General features: G+C 40.6%; 1 protein-coding gene across 1 annotated transcript in view; it reads left to right on the forward strand.

The window, feature by feature from the left end:
- The window catches only part of MYRFL (myelin regulatory factor like), a 40422-nt gene extending 39571 nt beyond the window's left edge, over positions 1–851 (forward strand). The window contains exon 25 of the mRNA XM_036401742.2: positions 64–851. Within this exon, the coding sequence (XP_036257635.1) occupies positions 64–150 (87 nt within the window). The 3' untranslated portion in view covers positions 151–851. The remainder of the gene's footprint in view (positions 1–63) is intronic.
- Positions 852–15381: the final 14530 nt, after the last annotated feature.

The raw sequence follows: 15381 nt of genomic DNA on the forward strand, positions 1-15381 counted from the left end.
AGACAAATAGCATTTGAACTGAAAGAAGTTCCTCTATCAACCTCCTTTATTTTTCTTTTGCAGGGTTTTGCTAGCTGCTCAACAGACCGTTACTTTGCTGGAATATTTTTTACTGATTACTACTTCTACTTTTATCGGCAGTGTAATTAAAATGTTGCCAAATATTTTGTTCTTTGGGGAAAAGATGAGGAAACACTTAATATGAAAAAGAGATATGAAAATAATCCTGGATATTTTTAAACCTCTTTCTGGGTTGTATGGGACTTTCTTGGTTTTTTTTCACTTTTAAATTAAAAAAAAAAAAAGTAGAAAAATAAAGTGTTAACAACAACCATAGCTCTGCAGTTCCAGAAACTGTTTCTAAAAAGACACGAGGTAATGGAGTATATGACGTTGTTGTGGGTGGAGTGGGAGCTTCAAAGCTTAGTAGAGAAGCCTTCCCACTGACTCACAAGGTGCAGAATGACCTCTGGTTTTCTAAACTCCTCAGAGAGGAGTCTGGGTGTGGTTGGATCCAATCTTAGCCCCAGACTTGTTCAATGGTTTAAGTCTAAAGAATTATACATGTGTGATTGAACCTTTGTACAATTTTGTCATGCAGAATTAAGGATAGCAAGCCAGATGTATCAAAATGAATGATTTATTACAATAAATGATTAGACAAAAAGATCTTAATCAGAATTACTTACTACATGGTATGGAAGCTAACGCTGCTAGCATAGTATATGATAATGTACTATATTAAAGCAATGGTAATAAAGTCATCAACAAGAAATAATTATTAAGTAGAGATCAATGTTACTCACCCAAACCAATGATTGTGGCAAACATCTTTAGCTCACCTTAAGAGGCGTCCCCACCCAAGGGAGGAATCTCCACACACGCTCCAAGAAGGAGCGTGCAAGAAATCCCTGCCATTTGGCACTTTTATAGTACATATATAAGTGGTACTCTTATAGTATAAAGTGGCCACTGTCAGTCATATGTCTCCATATGGTTATGGAGAAGTCAGCTGTGTCAGCTCAGCATCTTTAGATAAGGATACTTTACAATATCTGCCACACCTTCATCTCATTATCAGGATGTTTAACTTTGGACTTGATGAGTCAGATTTGGTTTTGTGTAATTTAGCAGCAAAAGCAGCATGACACCTCTCAGTTCACCAGCGATAGCTTTGAAATTTTGCATTGCTCAAATCTTCACTGCATTCCAGACAGAGCATCCTGCTACAGATGTGTAAATAAAATGATTGTATGGATCATAGAGAAGTTATATGATATTCTATGTACAGCAGACAAGAGCAAATGGGTAGGAACAGCTGAGCTGAGATGCCCTTAAGTTTTCAGAAAATGGGAAGATGATTAAATTTATTTTTTTTTAAATATTATTCCTTTGCAATCAGGAAACCTGCTTCTGTCCTGTAGGCATGCACCTTCTTTTATTATCTGCTGCCCTTTTTTAGATATAAATCCATTTCTTTTTTTGCTAAGAGAACTAAAACCAACCAAAACTCTAAAAGAGAAATGTGGCACTCTGCAAATGTCCTCTAACATAAGTGTAAGTTAGGGAACAACAGATCAGTTCAGTTGTCTGAGTGTTTCCATTTCAGAAAGCAGTCCCATCATTGCCACCACAGCTGTGTGATTTAACAATGCTACTGCTATTTCAATGAGTTGTATTTTAGCTACCGTTTTTTTCCCCTCTGAAACAGGAATGAACTATTTACTCCTAAATTCAGGTCATATTTTTTCTTGGTGTTTGTGATTTGTGTTAGTTTGATAAAAGAATAGAAATATTGAAAAGAAGAATGTCTCGCCTTCATGGCTTTCTAAGTTGCATATGGATACACACCTGCATGGGAAAATTCTTTCTATTTATATTTTGGAAATACATTTTTAAGGAAGAGCTATTCAAATGAAATTTTACATTAGTTGCTCAGAAAGAAATCAGATATAATAATCAACTAAAGCGTAAATAGTGTTGTAGGGTATGTTTAGATCAATCCTTTTTTTGTGTAAACAGAAAGTAAATATGATAGACTGACTGTGGGCTTTTAAAGATTTATGATGTGAAAGCTACATTTGAACAAGTGTCCTCTAAATGAAATTATTTAGCAGTGAAAGGGAAACATTAGGAAGAAAAATTAATGTCTAAAAAAGACCTTGACACAGTCTTTGTAAACACCAGTGTGCCTTAATTATATATTTATTGCCTGACAATGTGATGGGAGAGTTTAATTTGTTTCTCTGCCTTGATTTGGCATTTCTTTTGTCGCTGTTTTGGGATTTCCTTTAAGAATCTCCTTCTCACTGATTTTTTTTAGATGCATGTGCTTAGTTGGGGTCAATTGCAATATCTGGCTTCTTTTCCTTAAATGACTCATTTATTTGCCCTTGTATGCGTAAGGGTTTTTTTGTGGTGTGGACTTTTTTTTTCCTGGGAAGTATTTGTGGTGTAAACCAGTGTTCTGTGATATTCCAGAGACTAACTGGTGTTACAAAATAGATACAACATAATCAGAAATTTGTGCCTTTAATTTTTTGTAGTCCATACTTGAGGGTAGAGTCAACCTGTCACAGATGATAACATGTGCATTTTGAACAGAAATTCTACATTTTAGGCCCACCTGGTTTTCATCACCCTATTCTGGATTGTAATTCCCTTCCCAGTGGCTCAGAGCACTGCAGGAGAATATAAACTCTTAAGTGTTTCCTGTCTTTAAAAGGCTTTCTGTAATTAGTCTAGGGTGAGGTGCATGTGGGATAGCGACTATTTTCTTTCTTAAAAGGCTTGTGGTGATTTAATTACACGTCAGTTTGCCCATTTAAGAATTTCCAACTAGTTCTCTAGTCCTGTCATTTGTTTGTAATAAAATACTGTTGAAGATTTCATTCAGGTTGAAGTTGTGGCTGTATGAAGGCTGTGTTCTAACACATCTGAGGTAACAAGTATCAATCTTGGCAAAAGCTAGGGAAGACCTAACAGAAATGAAATACTTGGTGTCTAAAGAACCGTGGCTGGGTGATGTTTAGCTGCTTACTGGGGTTAGACTGTGACACAACCCCACCAGAAACCCAGTGAGTGACTGACCTTCATGACCAGATTTTGATCCATTTTGCACTGGAAATATAGAAGCTCTAGGAATGATTCTCACACCCCTAACTGACAAGCCTTCACTTTACTATGTTTGGGGAAGTGGAACTCATCTTGACAGCACTGGACTGGTGACATTCTTGGCCTCCTGCTGTCCTTCTCCCTTGTATGGCATTGAACTAGAACTACCAGAGAAAAGAATACCACAGGGAAAATATGACCAGCAGCATTTTCCATCCTGTACAGACAAAGGAAGTATGGATTGACCTTTTCAAATGAATAGGTCTGTTGCTTTTTTGGTTTGTTTTTTTTTTCCATTTCTGTCCTCAGTAACGAAGTTACAACATTTTTTAGTAGTGGTCATTCTAAGTTGAAAGAATTTTTGTGAATGCTGAATAATGAATTATTAATGGTTTACGTAAATTCTACTTGGAACAGGAAATTCTCTTTCCCTTATCTATTTTTACCACAATGTGGTTGTAAGAGACCTTCAGACATCCATCACTGGAATATGTCTGCCTAATTTAAGAGGGAGCTGAGGCAAGGCAAACTGCCAGGCTGTGTGAAAGTCACAGCTGTAAGTTGCAGAAGGCAAATGCAGGGCTAGAATGGGGTGATCTTGTTCCATCTCATCTGGGTTTCAAACCATGCTGTGCATACCAAGAACATGATGTGGCACTTCATGTTTTTAACTTGACTCTGACACAAATTACTTCACTGTGCTTTTTCTGAGTTTGCTCTAGCAGTGGCAGCAGCATTTGAAGTAAGAGCCAGAGATCACTTCAAAGCCCAGTGCATTGAGCCAAGAAGAGGCAGAAAATCCTGCATGGCCACTTCGTGGAAACCAAGGACAAGGCAGAAGAGCAGAATGAGCAGTTCTGAGGTGTGAGTTTGCAGCTGGAATTGCTGATGGCCTTTGGCACATCTGTGGACAGCTGTGAGCAAAGAGGCATTTTGGTCTCTTACCACAGCTCAGTTCAAGAGACTCTTTTGTTCAGAAGATGCCTGGGAGGTAGTGAGGAGGCTGCCTGGTGACTTGATGTGAGCCCACCCTGAGAAGTTAGCAATCCCAAAACTGGGTTTGCAGTCCTGCACAGCACAGGTCTGAAGGAAGACCTTGGTGTGAGCTTTTTATTAAGTCCTGATTGTCTACATTTTTTTAGGATTTTAGCTTGCTTTTGTAAAATCAGAAAAATACTTTCATTAAGATTTGCTGTTGGGTTAAATTCTGCTCACAGTACAAGAAGTCCCTCACTCAGGAGTCACTGACTTTCTTGAACTACAAATCTGTTGCACAGAACCTGAGCCAATCTATCTGCAAAATGCAAACCTGATTTTGAGTGCTACAGTGTGTTTTAAATAAGCCAGTTCATTTTAGGTATAGAAACTACTTTCAAAATACACAAAAAATTAATCATTATTTTTCAGTTGCTGTGCTGTAAGACTTTTATATGATATGTAGCTTTATGTGAAGACATGGCTTTTATCTGTGACATTATAGTATACTTGGAAGCTTTGAACAACTGATGGAAGCTCATGATAAGGAATCATTTACTGATCTTGCTTTCATCTTGGAGTAATTCTATTAATGTTCCAGATAAATTGTGCTGCAGAGAAATAATGTTTTTCAGATTTGTGTCCTGTATCACTGATAGTCTGTCACTGCAAAAATCCCAGCTGCTCTGCTGGATTTGTGGATTGCTCCTCCTCAAGATGTTTGCTTCCTCCCATGTTCCCTACATGTTGGACAAGGCAAAAGGAAGGACTGGCTTTGATTTGAGCTTTTCTCACAATGATGGTGTATAACTGGATGCTCCCTCACACAGAGATTTCTTACTTGCCTTTGGTAATATTCAGTTGTTCCTGTTTCTTTCTGTGGGCACAAGTTTTGTATTTTTCAGCTTCCTGGCTTCAGATTTTCTTGCATCTTAAAGAAACATAATTTGGCTGAGCCTCCATCAAATTTGATTGTAATTGGTCAACACCTTAAAATTATTAGTAAGCAGAATAGTGAAGCTGATCATATCAGCTTGTGAATTTGATGTTGTGTTAAAAGCCAGGATTTAGTTCATTCCAGACAAAAGAATCTCGAGTAATGTCTCCCAGATTTCTTAAGGGAGATGCTTCTTTTTGAAACAGGATATCTGGGGAGTTTTAGTTCGTAGCTCCAAAGCTTTGGATAACATCTGTGGACCAAGGTGGCTGGGATGCAGTCCTGCTCCTCTGTAGACATGGGACCACTGATGAAGCCTTCATGCCTCCATTGCTCACTAATAAAACTTTGCTAATTGTGTTTTTACTTCATGAAGGGGAAGAAGATTTGGAAGTGAGTCAGTGTTGTAAGGGTAAATGAATCAGGCACACTGAGATGCTCAGATGTGTCAGGATTATGTATGTCTTGTACTGATCAAATAGGTCCTGTTTTGGTAAAACCATGTGCTCAGCACTTTAGAAAAATCAGCCCCAGTGAGGAGTGTACTAGGTCTAGATTTAGCTTTTCAACTTGAATGCTTTGATTCTGGCATGTTAATTCAATATCTTTCTTAAGCTACAGAAATATTTCTCCAGAAAAAATATGAATGTTTTTTTTCTGCACAGTGGGATCAAGTAATTGAAAGAAACTGTTTTCACTGTTACACTTCCACACCCCCTCCCCTGTACTTATGCATGCATGGTACTTGTGAAATTCTTCTGATATGGACAGAATCATTTTAATTAACATCTGCAAACCATCACATAATACGTGGAGTGGCAGTTGCTGGCTATGAGTCATGCATTTAGCTGAAAGAACTGTGCTTTCTAAGGAAAGGCCAAGGCATAGATCACATATATTTGTCCAGTGACTTGCTTCCCCTCCTGCTTGTTTCTGGGCCATGCTGGCAGGTGGTCAGGAGCAGCCTGGCTGATGCACCCAGGGCACTGTGGGTACTGCCTGAAACCTCAGTGAAATTCAAGATGTGTAATGGCACTTCAGTTAGTCCTAGTGTGTTTTGTCCAGGTACAGTGCCAGTAAAAAAAAGAAAAATTCATGCCCTCACAGCACTTTGGGCACTGATTTCCTCATAAGCAGTTTCCTCTCCCCTCTTCAGCTTCACCAAATGGCATGTTTTCTGTCAAAACAGCACATGAGTGAACATTTTCAGTGCCAACCCTATATTCAAATAACAGGTTTTGCACTGGCAGTCCTGACCCAATTTTAGCTCTGGTTGCTATGGTGCTCTGCAGGCTGGGTGGCTGGCGGGGCAGGACGATGTGGGGATGGCACACAAGCCTTTTGTTGCTCCTTGGCCAGGGTCCAGCCAGCTTGTTTCCCCCCTTCTCCCTCCACCCCACAGCAGCTGGCAGCAGCCTGCATCTGCTGATCAGGAGCAGTGGTCAGGCTGCAGCCTCTGATGCCTCTCTTGGTCTGTGTCCTGGAGGAGGCACCTTCTCCCAGGCACTCAGAGCTGCTCCTCTGCAGACTAGAAGTCCCATCCTTTGGCTACATGCCCCTCTATTGGATAAACCTTCATCTTCCTGCTCCTGGCTTTTAAGCAGGCTCCCTCTCATCCCTCATTTGCTGCTTTCCAGACATCCTGTGTCCTGCTTTACCCCATCCAGAAAAGGAACTCATCACAATACTTACAAAGGATGAGATCTAAAATAGGTCATATTCTTAGTAGCCAGTGGAAAGTGACTTCTATGGACAGGATTTGAAACAAAACTCATTATTTTAAGGGCAGATTTAAAAATTTCTGGTTGATGTTAAATGTATCACAATTGCCTACATGCAGTAATATAAGCACAGGATTTGCAAATATGAGTTTAATGTTAATTTAGCTGGTAGGTAGTCTGCAGAGTAATCAGTGCTTTGCATTTTTCATTTGATCTTAATGTTACACTTTGCCTTCTACAACATAATCCAAACCACAGAGCAGCTGGCTGTGTTGATTAAAATCCTTTTTCTGCTTTTTATTAATCTTCATGGTTTTGCCCTGGAATTATGATAGACCAGGTCATGGTCTATCACGAAGGAAATCTGCTGGGCCAGAATGCACTATTTACAAGTTGAGATTTCTGCCTAAAGCATATTGCTGATTCCTAAAATAAGTTGTGTCCTGACTACTTTGTTATATCTGCAGAGCTTGACATGAATTTGGAACAAAGCTCTTTCGTAAATGACTTACAAATAATTCGTTATGCATTTGGATGACACATTTTCTCACTGAAAACCTAGATTAAGAGAATATCATTGGGGGGATGAAGGTGACAGAGGACTTTTGTTGTCAGTAGGCCTAATCCTGCATTTTGGAGGCACAGAGTCATGCAAGCTTTTCTGTGGACCCTCATGACCTTTTCCTTGATGGTAGAGGGAGAATGGTTGGGGTTGGGGTTGTGCTGCAAGGGGGACTATCAGAGGTTCCTCAGGATGCACAGCAAAGGGACATGAGCAATTCTCAAACTGGAAGTGATGGAGCAGCAGGAAGGATACTCCCAAAATTAGCCCAAAAGCTTCTGGGACATTGTTTTGATCTTACTTCCTCTGTAAAAGTCATTGCACAAAGGATGTTAGTTCAGACTTGGTGAGATAGGCCCCAAACAAGTAATGTGCTCTGTGTGTTATTGCTTTTTTTGTAAATAACTATTTGATCACAGTGAATTGAATTTTTAACAAATTTGATGTGATGATTAGACAATCACTTTAGCATGTATTTTTTCAATTATCTCTTGTTAACAAAATGAGACAGTAGCTAAGCATGATCTATATTTTCTGAATTCTCACAGTGTTAATTAGAGACTGAATATTCTTGCTGATGTGTTTGGATGTCTTTCCATCTAGTGCTGGTTATAATGGTTATGTCCTGTAGTTATGCCACCCATGCATGGACCAAGACCCTACACTTAAGGGTGTTACTCTGAAAATGTTGCACAGGGAGACAGATGTGCTTTCAGGGCTTTGCTGCACTCTTCCCTTCCCTGCTCTGTTGCTGTTGGGGATTGTGTCAGTGCATACCTTTGGAGCAGAAAGAACACATTGTGATGATGCTCATAAACAATGCCTACTAATACTTCAGGGTTTTGCTGCAGGGGGTTCAGTTTTGTGTTAGGCTTTACTCTTTTATTCCTCTAGTTGCATTGAACTGCAAACACCCATTTTTACTACTCAGAGTAAATTTCCTTTTGGATTTTGTACCATTGCTGTCTGCTTTGAGCTTTAGCAAGGGGATGTGAGATGTGCAGGTTGAAGAGTCAAGGCCCCAGATTTTTCTAGAAGGTTTTCTTTCACTCTGAGGAATGATATGCTTCAGCTCAGCATGTCTCTCACCAGTGCAGGGGTATCCATCCTACAGCAGAGTAGGACAGAGATGGCCCAGGAAGACATGAAATAGCTGCAGCCATGGCCTGCCAGATACCAGGGAGAATGAAGTTTCCTCTGAGCCAGATCTGCTGTGACTTGGGCAGCTGAGCACAAGCTCTATCTGTGAATGGAGTTGTTCTCTACATTATTGCAGGTGTTGTAAGCCTTTATTGGGCACCCTTTCTGCAAACTCATGATTCTCAGTTTCTAGGCTGGTTGGGAGTCTGCTGCAACCTTGTGATTTTGCAATTTTAAACTTTAAGAAGCAATTTCTCTTTCTTCCTTTGGATGGTCTTGGCTGCAAGAAAAGTGACTGTCTTCCCAATTTACTTTGGTCAATGTTTTTAGGAAGTGATAATAGTTTTCTGATTTATCCAGGCAAAAAAACTTGCACTAGCAACATGTTGAGGTAACCTCATTGCTGGTAGGGTGCTGGTGAGCATTGCTTGGCTGGCTGCTGAAGCCTCATGGGCACTAAAAAAACAAACTATGAAAGCTATTGCATGGAGCAGGTTAATTGCCTTGGTTTTACCCTCATGACTGCCCAGCACTTACTTTCACTGGACTTTTGCCATCTCAGATATTCTCTTTACTAAAGTGCACATAACAGCTGGGCTCTGGCTGCAGAAGTGACTGTAGTGGCATTCAGTTCCTTCTCTCCCCCTGTAGCCTCCTGTGTTCCCATCTAGCTCTCCCCTACAGTATCATGGCTGAAGCAGTACCAATTAGCCTCTTGCCAGTTGTTTTATCACTTTCCTAGGTGATCTACTTCCTTTAAGGATCTGACTATTGCCTTGTCTCTTGGTAACTATAATCCAAAATTAAAATTCTTACCTTTATCTTCCAGAAATGTTCAATGGGCTTGGGATCTCTGCTGGCTTTTGTGTTTCTCCATCGCTTTTGTCCCTACACTTTCTCATGTAAATCCCTCTTTCAGGTCACTATTTCCTACAAATACTAAACTGTACCATACTATAATACTATACCAGCCATGCTACCAAATATGTATTTTGTGAACTTTCATACCACAGTTTTGTTTTTTTGACACTTTCTGTGCTTGTGATTGCTTGTGATGATCTTATTGACTTCAGCCTGTGCTCCGGGCAGTGCTGATGGGCCTCTGGGAACATATAGCAGAACTCCAGGTGCTTTATCTGCACCTGCTCCTGGGCACAGGGCACAAGCTGGAAACTTCACAAGCAGAAAAAAAGAATGGAAAAAGAATGGAAACTCTGTGTTTCTGATTCACTTTACTGTCCCTTAAGGATTTATTTTTGCATTAAATTGTGGGGTTATATGTGTTTTTCAAGACAACAAAAAGTGACATGAGGGATCTCATTTAATCCATCTGTCTTTGCAAGGTTTAGTTTCTTGCTTCTGTTCAGACAGCTACCAAGAACCATATCCCCTGTGTTTACTTATTTAAACTGAATTAGGTATGATGGTTATACAAATCTAAACAAAAATGGTCTGGGTATACAAGAAGCAACAATGTTCTGTTTCTGGAATAAGATATATGAAGATTTTTTTTCAAAGCAGATATAATTAAAAAAATCTGAATCTGTCAAAGTCAAGCATACTAAAGCAGATGGCTGAAAGAAGACCCATATGCTGTACATAGCATACGATTTTCTTTCTTTTCCATGTCTGCCCTCTGAGAGATGAAAAACTACAAGGGCAGAAACTGAAAGCATCATTAAATGTTAATCTGCTGGGGCTTCCTTAGTGCTAGCGAGGTCAAGCTCTGCAGCAGAGCGCGGTGACAGATGGAGCATCCTCTGTGAAATCCCTGCGTGCTGCCAAACGCGGCGCAGAGCCGCACCCTCCGTCCCTGTGCCCGCGCTCCCCGGCAGCTCCCGGGGCTGGAGGCGCTCCCAGGGCCCCTCGTGCACGGACACGGTGGCACGGGCGGGTCGTGCCGACACCGAGCCAGGGCGGATGGCCTCTGGATTGGGGCCGGTAATGAGCTTTCTGCCTCTGTGAGCATATTGTAACCTGCAGGCAGGAAAATGCGGTGTTTGGAAGTGGTTTGCCCTGGTGTAGTGCTGAGCTGGGGATCTCTAAATCCCTCTGAAGGGCAATGTCCCTGCTGAGCCTGGTTACTGCGTTTTTCATTGCCTTGTATTAGAAAGGCTCAAGTCTTGGAGATTTATCATGTTTGCAAAATTAAGTTGAAAGCTGAGTGACAGCCTTAAGGGCTTTTCACAGAAACACATAAAGCTATGTGCAGCTTTGGCAGAAGAATAGGGTTTTGCTTGGTCTCCAGATACACCTGCTCGTGACCAGGCTCCCTGCATTGCTGCACTTTTGGCATCACCACTTTGTAACTCACTAGCTAATTTAGTCATGAAGCTGCTGACAGGAAAACTAACCAGCTGAGTTCCTCCCTGAAGCTTTGGCTCAGCAAAAATGGAAACAATACCCAAATCAATGCCTGCCCCAGCTGCTTTTTGCCAAAGTCCTTTGCAGTGGAGGAGCTGAGACTGCTCCCTGGGGCTGCCAGGGCAGACACCGTCCATTAGGACTTGTCTGCTCTCGTTCAGCAGGGAAATAACATGAGCACCAGTTCAATGTGACCTCCCCCAGTGGCACTGCACACAGTTGTCTGCAAGCCTCATCCTCTGTTACACTGCTGCACTGGAAACCTCCTGTGCCATAAGAGCGAGTGTTCAGCTCCGTGGTGCTTTCCAGGGAGAAGTGGACAAGCTAGCTAGAAGCCCCCTCCAAAATTTTAGCAAGGTCTCTACAAATATTGCTGATGAGCAGTGTAACTAGTGAGCCCTCAGAACTTGTATAAAGTCTCCTAACATTTCCATCAAGGATTAGGGAAAGAAGAACAGCCCTCTTGACTCCTTAGGAGAGGTCTTCTGACATCCACTGCAGGTTAATGGTGGTCCTTATCACAGTTTCTGTAAGTATGAGTTTCACTTTTGGGAATCTGGGCAGGACAGCTTATGTCAGCCTGAGTATTGAATGCCATAGGTGATACCTAACATTTTCCAAGCTAAACATCAATTCCCACACCACTAAGTGGTTCATTGCAGTTTTTCTTCTTGCTTGCATTGCCTGCATCTGAGCTCTGAGCCAGAGAGTGCATCAAGGTGACTTCTGTGGGGCACAAGGGCCACTGGGAGCCACCTTAATCCTCCGTGAGAAAAGCCATTCCCAGTACCAACCATCAGCCTTGCCTGTGAGGAACAGCAACTCTTCTCAGTTTTCAATGTCGTTGGTGCTTTTTTCTTTGTTAATAAGAATTGGTGTTGTGTTATTTTGGCCCATTCTTTGTTGCTTTTCTTAATGAGTTCCTCTAAGGAACCTTGTTTGGGCAAACAAAATTTGAAGTGTAAACTTTAGAAATATCTAACACACATGTATTTTTGGCAGGACTGAAGCACAGGAGAGAGGGAACAGATAAACTGACAGATGGAAAGAGATCCATCTGAAGGAATTTATCCATGAAGGGGCCTCTTTAACCTATGAGGCTGCTTTGTACTCACTACCTTTGCTTTCATTCGGATTATAATGTCAAAATAACTAAAGTACCTGAAGTACAGACAGTCATACTTAAAGGAAATGACACATTTATGACAAATTAACCATTTCCCTACTTGAGGAGAAAGTACCTTAGGCACAAGCTAGATGGTGCTAGAGCATATGGCTAAGATGCTCTTCACCTAACAGCTGTGTGAAATTAAAATATGATAATCAAAACAGACTTTACTAAGGGAGCCTCTGCAGTGTTAGAGGCTTTTTAACACCTGGTTTTGTCTGCTGCTTTTGTTCTGACTATATAAAAGTTGTTTCTGCATCCCTGAGCCTCTCAAAATGCCCTGTCAAATATATCAACTTATGGAAAATGCTCTTTGATATTCTTATTTTGAACTGATTAATACGGACAACCCTGCTCTGTGATTTGAAGTAAGGTTGGTTTTGTCTCTCTCTTTCACTTCTCTATTTGCATTACATCAGGAGGGCAGTCAGACATTCTGCCAAAGGGCAGTGCTGCTCGGCATGGAGCTTGCAAAGAAAGTGGGCATTGTGGAGTAAGTGTTCAAAAGCATTCGTGGGACTGAAGGGCATAATTCCCATTGAAAACCAGTGGGAGCTGTACTTCGGAGTTTCCCTGCTGCAGAGCGTTCCCCAGCATGCTTGTGTCTGTACATCCCCTATTCAAACTTAGGGGAAAAAACACCCATGGCTGTGATTTAAATGATTACATGATTTTAGAAGTTTTGATATGCTTAAAATATGAATTAGTTTGACCTGAGGAATGAAAGAATGTCACTATTTCAGCTGTAACTACAGTCAAAAATTTGTGACCATAAATGTAGTCAGAGGATCTAATAATGCCTCTGGGGCCTGTGCTGCTGCTGTGCATTTTGATAGCACTTCAGAGTGATTTACCCCATGTAACAGAGTCCAGAGTGCTATTGATTGGAAGCATGCATTTGCTTCAGACCAGAAAGGAGAGGGAAAAAGTACCATGCAAGTTGAACAATTACATTTTTTTAAATATTTTTTTTAATTTATAATTTGTAAAAATTTTTTAAAAATTTAAATTTATTTTTATGTTTCATTCATTTATTTATTTATGTTAATTTTAAATTTAAAAAATGTATTGTAATTTGTTTTATTTTATTTATTTATTTATTTAGGGTTTTTATTTTTAATATTTTTACTTTTATTTTTTATTTTTATTTTTTACTTTTAAAATTTATTTTTGAATTTTTTAATTTTTATTTTTATTCAAAATTTTTTTACTTTTTAATTTATTTTAAAATATGTACTATAATTTATTTATTTTTTATTTTTTCTATTTTTCTTTTTTATTTTTTAATTTTTAAATTTTTTCATTAATTTTAATCTTAATTTAATTTCTGTTTTTAAAATTAATTTATTTTTAACTAATTTATTTTTATTTTTATTTATTTATATTTATTTTTAATTTTTAAAATTTATTTTTAATTTTTAAAATGTTTTTATTATTTTTAAAATGTTTTAATTTTATTTTTAAAATTATTTTTTTATTTTTATTTTTAAAATTTTTATTTTTTAATCTATTTTATCTAATTTTTAAATTTTTTTTTTTACAGATTTCAAAATACAAGATCTTTGCACTTTTTAAAGTGCGGCTGATGAAGGGTTTAAGGTGTATACTACTTCATCCATGTAAGAAGCTGAACAGAAAACCAAGAGACCATTTACTTAGGTAAAAATCCCACATGATTTAAGATTTCATACTTACTACCTTTGCTTGTAGTTGTACAACTTTATCAGTGTGTGTGAGACCCAGCAATGTCCCTAGACTGTAATGTGATGTGATGGGCAGAGCACCATATGGTGAGTCAGGAGGCATTTCTCCAGGCTCTTCCCTTGACTTGCCATAAGATATTCTGCAGGACTTAGTGTCTGCTATTCTTCACTTACAAAACGTTATAAAAATATTTTCCTAGCCACATAGAGTGCTGTGACATGTATGGGTCACTGAGTGTAGCAAAAGGAGTAAAACTGGAAAAGCTGAGTATGTTCAATGCATGCAAATACGCCCGGAGGTTAATAATTTAATTGGCAGAGTGCCCTATTTTTCTGGCTAATGGGCCTGTTCAGTGAGCTGCTGCAGTGCCTGACATACTGGCCCACTGCTGTTCAGACACAGCTGTACATCTGGTGAACTGTGCTGTGCTGCTTCATCTCTCCAACCCCTTTGGTGAGTGTGTCAGAGCTGAGGCGATGCCTAAATTCTCAGCCAAAGAGCTGTGCATTTGTCTGAGGCCTGAGGTCGTGCTGGAAGTGGTCCTTTTTGCAGTGTTCAAGGTGATGGCTGGGCACAGTGGGAAGCTGCTGTGATGTGTGGAAGAAATGGTGCTTGCAGAGCACTGGTGCTGCTCTGTGAGGAGCACACATGGGAATATAGGTCAGTGAAACATCCAGAGGGGCTGCACAGCTGCAAAGGGCATATTTACACATGCAGGGTGCAGATGGCAGGCTTGAGCTAGACAAGCTGCTGCTGAGCAGCCTGGTGTGTCCCTGGGGAGGGAATGTCAACACTCCCTGTCCAAGCCTGGTCCTCACAAATAGCTATGGTGCTTTGGTCCAGAACAGCCCTCAGGCTGGCAGGACTATTTTGTCTCTGGAGTGGGGTGTCATCTGTGGCACAGGACTGTGGGGCATTAGAATTGACCAGGTCCCATGGCTCCCCTGCAAGTCCTGGCAGGGCTATGTGCCTGGTTCTTGGAACCTCACTGAGCTTCGCCACAGTGAATGTGAGCAAGGTGAGGCTTGGGGGTCAGAGCAGGTATTGTGTCTGTGTTTTCCAGCTGTATTAACTGATCTGACAGACATAGGCTTGGATCCACAAGCACTATTTCATGCCTGAAGCAGTGGCAGCCAGTTTTGCTCTAATGCAAGCCAAAACAGCTTCACTTGCATCAGCTGGTGAAGTATTTACAAGTTTGTACTATGAGATGTCCCAAGTTTCATGGTCCTTTCCTGCTTACATGTGTGTGTGGCTTCTTGTAAAACTTCTTTACTCTCTGCTGCTTGTGTTTATTTGACTGCCATGATTACCCTGGTACCAATAGAAGCTGATGGATGAAGGGATTGAGAGCAGCCCTGTGGAGAAGGGCTTGTGGGGGGCTGGTGAATGAGAGGCGGGATATGGGCCAACAATGTGTGCCTGAAGCCCCAAAAGCCAAATCTATCCTGGACTGCATCCAAAGCAGCATGGCCAGCAGGGCCAGGTGGGGATTCTGCCCCTCTGCTCTGGTGAGACCCCACCTGGAACACTGCATCCAGCTCTGGGGTCCCCAGCACAGAAGATATGGACCTGTTAGAGGAAGTCAAGACTACAGTCACGAAAATGATCAGAGGGCTTGAGCAGCTCTGCTATGAGGAAGAGCTGAGAGAGCTGGAGTTGTTCATCTGGGACAAAAGAAGCCTCCAAAGTCCAG

This window comes from Molothrus ater, chromosome 5 (genome assembly GCF_012460135.2).
Source record: "Molothrus ater isolate BHLD 08-10-18 breed brown headed cowbird chromosome 5, BPBGC_Mater_1.1, whole genome shotgun sequence".
Lineage (NCBI taxonomy): Eukaryota > Metazoa > Chordata > Aves > Passeriformes > Icteridae > Molothrus > Molothrus ater.